The sequence below is a fragment of the Mesitornis unicolor genome, unplaced genomic scaffold, assembly GCF_000695765.1.
Source record: "Mesitornis unicolor isolate BGI_N332 unplaced genomic scaffold, ASM69576v1 scaffold21090, whole genome shotgun sequence".
Classification (NCBI taxonomy): Eukaryota; Metazoa; Chordata; class Aves; order Mesitornithiformes; family Mesitornithidae; genus Mesitornis; species Mesitornis unicolor.
Window position 1 is genome coordinate 23,570 of NW_010157870.1, and position 7,199 is coordinate 30,768.

The 7,199-nt window shown below is 57.9% G+C and overlaps 1 protein-coding gene across 1 annotated transcript in view; it reads left to right on the forward strand.

Moving 5' to 3' along the window:
• Positions 1–5,677, forward strand: part of TNNT2 (troponin T type 2 (cardiac)) — an 8,864-nt gene extending 3,187 nt beyond the window's left edge. Inside the window, exons 7-17 of the mRNA XM_010181761.1 lie at positions 365–400; positions 693–714; positions 1,678–1,741; positions 1,881–1,997; positions 2,351–2,428; positions 2,582–2,692; positions 3,089–3,198; positions 3,674–3,764; positions 4,294–4,334; positions 5,046–5,051; positions 5,629–5,677. Coding sequence (XP_010180063.1) covers positions 365–400; positions 693–714; positions 1,678–1,741; positions 1,881–1,997; positions 2,351–2,428; positions 2,582–2,692; positions 3,089–3,198; positions 3,674–3,764; positions 4,294–4,334; positions 5,046–5,051; positions 5,629–5,677 — 725 coding nt within the window. The remainder of the gene's footprint in view (positions 1–364; positions 401–692; positions 715–1,677; positions 1,742–1,880; positions 1,998–2,350; positions 2,429–2,581; positions 2,693–3,088; positions 3,199–3,673; positions 3,765–4,293; positions 4,335–5,045; positions 5,052–5,628) is intronic.
• Positions 5,678–7,199: the final 1,522 nt, after the last annotated feature.

Sequence of the window (7,199 nt, forward strand, 5' to 3'; positions counted from 1 at the left end):
CCTGCTGAAGAAGCTGTGGTAAATGGGGAGGGATGGCTTTGTGCTGCCTGGGTAAGAAATTCACCCAAAACACAGAAGGAGGGGGCAGCACTGCTGCTTTCCCAGCCTGAGCTGTCTCAGAGCTTGTTTGGGTTCCTCCTGGGGAGGACCTGGGGCTCTTCTGGTGGGTCTGTGGGTGAGGGATGTCCATGAGGGACCCGCTCTGTCCCGTCCATCCTTGAGGGATGGAGCTGGGTTTTGTGGTGGGAATAAGGATGGGGCAGAGATGGGTTTTGCAGTGGGGATGAGCCACCCTGTTGTGTCCACGGGCATGGTGGCACAGCACGGCTGGACTCTGGGAGCCAGAGCATGGTGTTTTTCACAGGTGGAGAGGGGGACCGAGAGCAGGAGCCTGGGGAAGGTGAAGTATCCATCCTTGTTCCTTCTGGGGAGGGAGGGACTGTCCCTTTGTCCGTGTAAGGAGGCACCAAACACCGCCCTGCTCAGCCAGGAACACCAACACTGTGTGTCTGGGGTTGTGGCACACAGATGGACTCCTCGTTGCATGCCTGTTTGCTGGAGGATGATCCATGGTGCAACCTGGGGGAGAGGGGTAGCTCAGCTCAGTGTTGTGGGTTTTGGGTGACGATGTGAAAGCAAATGCCTCTGTGGCACTAACGTTGTCTTTCTCTCCTGCTCCTGGGGATCTGAAGGTGAAGCGAAGCCGAAGCCCAAGTAAGTGTGGGTGTGTTTTATTTGGTGCAAGGACCTAGGAACCAGGGCAGAGGCTCTGTGTGATGGGCTTAGCACTGTGACACAGAAAGGGCATGGGACAGTGAGGTCTCAAAAGCATGGAAGGGTTTGGACTGGGACATGGAGAGAAGAAGGGAGAGAGACAGGCCTATAAACACGAAATATGAAGGGAATACTGAGAATGAGGTGTTTTGGCAGGTTTGAAGCATTTTGTGTACTCCTTGGAGGAGGCCCAGCTGTGCTGTGGCCCTGCAGCTGGTAAAAATCTGCATGCACCCCGGTCTGGGGTACGTGGTTAATCTGTGGGGCACAGACTGGGTCTCACCTCTCCAGGATGCTCCTGGCTGTGGCTGGCAAGAGGTGGGCATTTGCATGAGTGCCAGCATCCCTGGGATGGGAGCAGGGCTGTGAATCATTGCCAGGAACCTGTGGGTCCTCATGGAGCATTGAAATCTTCTGATCTGGGGGGCAGATCTGTCCTCAGCCACAATCAACTTATCCCTTTGTGTCTTTATCTGCCCCCACTGAGCACCTCCTGCCCCTTCTCAAGCCCACAGAGGATTAAAGGATGCTTTCCAGCTCCCTGTGCCAGGTCACACTGGAACACATGGTTCCTCTGTGCTCTTTTGGGTGAGCAGGGGGATGGTTACCAGTTCCAGGGTGCCTGGCAAAGGGTTGTGGCCAAGTTGCCTGAAGCTTGCAGAGTTATTCCAGCCATGCAGGCACCTTGGAGTGATTCCCAGGAATGCTGGAGCTCTTCCTCTGAGGCTGTCCAGCTGGCAGCCTCCAGCGAGCAGCATTGCACCTCCCTGTCCTCAGAATGTGCTCATGCTGCATCCCTGGGGACTGTGAGGCTCAGAGAGGAGGGCTGGGTAGATCAGTGCAGGGATGAAAGGCACCGTTCTGCTGCAGGCTCACCATCCTCCTGCTCCCCTTCCATTGCAGGGTCCCCTTCATGCCAAACCTGGTGCCTCCCAAAATCCCAGATGGTGAAAGACTGGATTTTGACGTGAGTAGTGCACCCAAAGTCAACCCTCGTGAGGTTGCTCCCCTCGCATTGCTCCTCTACACCTTGCCCAGCAGCTCTGCAGCTCCTGGAGGGCTCCACTGGTGGGGTCAGACATCACCAGTGTTTCTATCCGGTGCAGGACATCCACCGCAAGCGCATGGAGAAGGATCTGAACGAACTGCAGGCCCTCATCGAAGCTCATTTTGAGAGCAGGAAGAAGGAGGAGGAGGAGCTCATCTCCCTCAAGGACAGGATTGTATGTCTGCAGCCTTCCCCCTCTATTGCTCTTACCACCCTCTCCCCTGGGGGAAAACAGCCACAACCCTGACCACAAGACCTGAGACATCCCATGTCTCCGCGAGACTGAGATTTGAGCCAGATTTCGTACCTTGGTGCCTGGGAAGCCCCCAGTCTGGCTGCTGCGATGCTGCAGTGCCCAAAGAGATGGATCTTCCCCTGTGGGCTCTGGTCCTTGTGCTCTCCTGGGAGACACAGGAGCAGCAGATGTGCCCTTGGCACTCTCAGGACTTTGGGGGTCAGAGATGTGTCCCTAGGGATGGAGAGGGTGCAGATTCCCCAGGGTGCCCAAGCCAACGTCCTCTCCTGCAGGAACAGAGACGAGCAGAGCGGGCAGAGCAGCAGCGGATCCGCAGCGAGAGGGAGAAGGAGCGCCAAGCCCGCATGGCCGTGAGTCTGCCCCTGGGGCTGGGGCGTGTGGGGTGGTCTTGGGTAGCACCAGCCCAGCCACAGAGGACATGGGAGCACAAGCTGTGTGTTGCATGCAAGTGGGTCCATGATATCTCCATCCATCCGCTCCTGACCCACTTCTGGCCCTGGCAGGAAGAAAGAGCTCGCAAAGAGGAGGAGGAGGCACGGAAGAAGGCTGAGGAGGAAGCGAGGAAGAAGAAAGCTTTCTCCAACATGTTGCATTTTGGAGGCTACATGCAGAAGGTGTGATCCCACCCCAGGTGGTTGCAGTGAAGCTGTTGGTGCTTCTGGGGAGGGCTGGACCGTGGGCTGGCCCCACAGCCCCATGCATGTTCTCAGAGCTGGTGGACTGTGGTTTGCACAAGCAGAAGAAGACAGGCCACCACGCTGGGTCACAGCAGAGGGACAAAGGGAGTTGGGAGCTCTGCTTTGCATGCGCTGGCCAGGGGCACCCAGCTTTGCCTCAGCGCAGGGATGGGGATGTGGAGGGTGTCTTGCCCACTATTGCCAAAATTTCTTTGAGGACCTCATGTGCTTCTGGAGCCCTAAAAGCAGAGGGTGTGGGGACAGAGCTGGGCGTAGGGGTAGAGCAAATCTGGGCAGGTTTCTTTCCCTCTGACGGACTGGTGGTTTCCTCAGTCAGAGAAAAAGGGTGGCAAGAAGCAAACAGAGCGGGAAAAGAAGAAGAAGATTCTCAGCGAGCGGCGGAAGCCCCTGAACATTGATCATCTCAACGAAGATAAGCTGAGGTGAGCACAGGCCGCAGGAGGGACCTCCAGGACAGGGACTCTGCTTTGGGTGCCACCTCCTGGGCAGGATCCTGGGCTGGAGAGGAATGCCCCAAGGGGAAATGAGCTCCACAGAGCGGCTCTAACACCCCATGGGGACGTGAGCTCCACAGAGGGGCTGTGACATGAGTGGGGGACATGATCTCCGCGGTGCAGTGGTGTCACCCCATGGTGACATGATCTCCATAGAGGGGCTGTGACACCCCGCAGGGACATGAGCTCCAAGCTGCTGCTGGCAGCGCCAGCCATCAGAGGGAGCCAGGCTCCCACGTGTGAGACGCGATGTCCCCGTGTGTCCGGACCTCACCGTGGCTCTGCTCCATGCATGGGACTGGCATTGCCACCTGGAGCCTGCAGGGACCCGGTGGCATCACTGCCCTTGTCCCGTGTGAGCCACGTCCCTTTTCTGCACCAACACCGGTGGCTCTCGCTGCAGGGACAAGGCCAAGGAGCTGTGGCAAACCATCCGTGATCTGGAGGCCGAGAAGTTTGACCTACAGGAGAAGTTCAAGCGACAGAAATATGAGGTGAGCTGCGAGGTCCTCTGTGATTTTCCTCACCCCCCATGTGCCCAGCTGCTCCTTCTGCTCCCATTTGGGACACGAGGTGGGGTGTCAGACTGGCGGTACTGTCACAGCAAAGGTGGCTGCATTGGAAAAGGGCTGTGCCCCTCCTGTGCATGGGGTGGCAAACACCCAAGAGCCTCTGCAGTGCTGAAAGCAAAGCCACAACTGCCTCCTGTCTGGAGACGAGCCATAACCAAACCAACCCTCCCAGCGGTCATCAGCCACCCTGGCAAGGCTGAGTGCACAGCTGTGAAATGATGGAGAATGTGTTGACTGCTGACAGAGTCTGTGTGGTGGCCCTGTGACCTCCCAGCTCCTGGGGACATGTGTTTTGCACCACAACAGGCCTCCCTCAGTGCTGCACATCACAGCCCCGTGCTAAACTGCTGGGGAACAGAGAGCAGCGATGCACCTTCGCCCCAACCTCCATCCCCAGCCCGGTGTGGGGCATCTCGCCAGGCCTCACCACCTGCCCGTGCTTCTCTTGCAGATCAACGTCCTCAGGAACCGTGTTAGTGACCACCAGAAGGTGTAAGTCCCCGTGGAGGCTGAGCATCCCGCCTTGTCACCGCCTGCCCTTCCAGCCCCCTGCTTCCCTGGCCCCGGTGCCTTTGCTGCGTATCCCTGGCTCTCTTGCATTCTCGCAAAGCCTCTTCCTGTCCTTCCCACTCCCACCCCTGGTCCTGCTGGTACCCAGTGTTCATGGACCTGCAGGTCTGGCCCAAGGACCTTGGTCCATCCCGCTCTGCTCCTGCTGACAGCCCCCATTGCCTCCCACCTCCCCCAGCTTTCCCCTACCCCAGAGATCCCGGTTGGGGTGGGCCCTGGGGAGACCGCAGCTCTGCACATGAAGCCCTGTGTCCTGCGGGGTCCTTTGGGGTCCTTTGGGGTCCTGCCAGCCTCCAGTCACCCCTATCCCTGCAGTATCTCAGGAAAGAAGCTGGAGGTACAAGCTTGTGTAGGAAGGGAAATCCTGGGGACCATGGGAGCTGTGCAGCCCCGCAAGGACAGGATAGCCTGTCCCTGTGCCCATGTCCCCTGCACAGGACTGGGGGACCCTTCATAGGGGGGTGGCGGTGGGTGTTTACCTCCCCCCTAGGGAGCACTGTGCTGCTCTGGCATCATCATCCCAGCTCATCGTGAGAGGTGCTCAGCCCACCCTGTGTGACCGCCAGCAGCATTGTGCCTCCCCTTACACCAACTCTCTCTTCTCTCCTGCTCCCACACGGCCTGTCTATGCAGGAAAGGGTGAGTACAGGCATCTCCCATGCATCTCCTGCTGCACGTGTGCTGCATGGACACCGGGGCTGACACCGGGGCTGAGACCGGGCCAGCAGTGGGCCAGAAATGCCCTTCACTGCCCACCTGAGCCTCCTCCTCCTCCTCTCTGCTGACCCATGCCCAGAGCAGTGCCTGCTCCCCTGGTGCTGGTTAAGGAGGGTGATGTGGTGGGTCTTGGCTAACAGCCTCAGAGCTTCTGGTTCCTGGGAGAATGATCCTGCAGCCATCCTTAACCCCCCTCAGCCAAAATCCATCTCCACTTCTTCTCTGAAGGATCCCTGGGAGGGAGGAACATGGGAAGGGAATTTGGGCTCCTTAGAAACACCTGGCAGAATGCATGAGTGTGTTCCCATTGAGTCCCAAAACACACAGACTGACTCCAGTGCCAAGCTTTTACTTGGGACCACTGAAGACCTTCCCCAGGGGGCAGTGAGCATCAACCAGAGATGGCTCCATGCTCTCTGCAAGGCCTCTGATCCTCCTCCAATGGCACCCACCTTTCACTAATGCCTTATTTCCATGTGCTTTTCTGCTCCCCTCCCAGGTCAAAGGCTGCCCGTGGGAAGACCATGGTGGGCGGCCGATGGAAATAGATGACTTGGAAGGCAAAGGAGGCTCAGCCATGGAGAAACGTCTTGTTGCCTTTTGGTCGGCCATCTGGCTTCCCCCTCTCAAGGAGACAGCGCCGTGCACCCACCCACCCTCCCACCACACACGGCTTGCAGAGACCTCACTGCAGGCACTGCCGGGGTGGGCAGATGCTTCTCAAGGGGACGTTCCTCACCCCCGCACCCCCAGTCAATGTTGTGTCTGTAAATAAAGAGAACGGTGAGGGGGTGCGGGTGTTTCCTCCATCCTGGAGCGCTGAGCACAGAGGATGCAGGCACAGGACAGGCTCCATGGGTGCAGCAGCCATCCAGGACCTCCTGAATGACGTCCCCTTGCCTCACAGCATCTGACGCCCGCAGTCTCTGGAGGTTTTGTAACAGACCTCAGTGGTCTGACCCGCTTTTCCTGCTGCAGTTTGGGGCAAGCCTGGTCATGGCCACTTTAGCTCCTGCTCTGCTGTATCAGAGCTCCCCTCGCTCCTCGCTGTGTCAGGGTTGGCCCTGTGGGATGGCAGGGGTTAGGGGTGCTGCTTCCAAACCCCTTGGTCCATGGGTTAGTTGCAAGCCCTGCTTCCAGGCCACTTTAATCCGTATCCCTACCTCTTCCTAAAGGGCCCAAACCAACCATGTTTTCCTCCTCTGTGTGTTTCCGACAGCATGCAACAAAGACTTGCAATGAGTCAGTGTGGAGAGCCCATTTACCTGTCCTTTCAGGGATGCAGACCTCTCTCATCCAGCTCTAGGCACCTCTGTAGCACTCTTCCAAAAGCAGCACCCACGGGGGCACAACAGCTGCACAATCTCAAGTGTTCCTGGTGCATGGATCTGAACAGCAGAAAGCACCAGGCTTGCACAACCTGGGGCACACTGGTGTGCCACACAAGCTGTCCCTTGCTGCTGTTCAACAGCATCCATGAGGCATCTCCCAGCGCAGTAGGGATGGAGGGTGGATGCACAGGATGGTGGATCTCCAAGGGCTTCTTGCCCCTTGGCAAGACATTTTTGTCTCCCTCCTTGCTGCAGCTGCACATTCTTCCCACCCCAGGCCCAGCGATGCGGGGGCATCTTGCAGATTTCTCCCTTGTGCTGTCTGTTGGATGACAACTCATCTTTCCTGCTTCAACATGTGCCATCAGGTTTTGGGGAGCAAGACTCTGGGAGGCTTCTGTGAGGCAGCAAATGGAGTGCAACCAGCCCTCTGTCACCTGCTCCTCAAAAATGAGGTGTGGAGGGACAAGCCTAATCCCTTACTGGGACTAATGGGGAAAGCTGAGGAGGGTGACAGTGCTAGGACATGAAATCCCTGGAGGGGATTGAGTGAAGGTCTGCCCAGTGACATCTCCAACCTGACCAATGCATGGCCCTGGGGGCATGGCTCAGGGCAGAGAGATACAGCTGGCTTGGGAAAAAACATCCCCTTCTCCCAGGCTCCGAAGGTAGCTCCTCAAAACCTTCCTGGCAGGCGAAGGCAGGGCCCTGTCGGTGCCCGCTGCAGCACAGAGGCTCT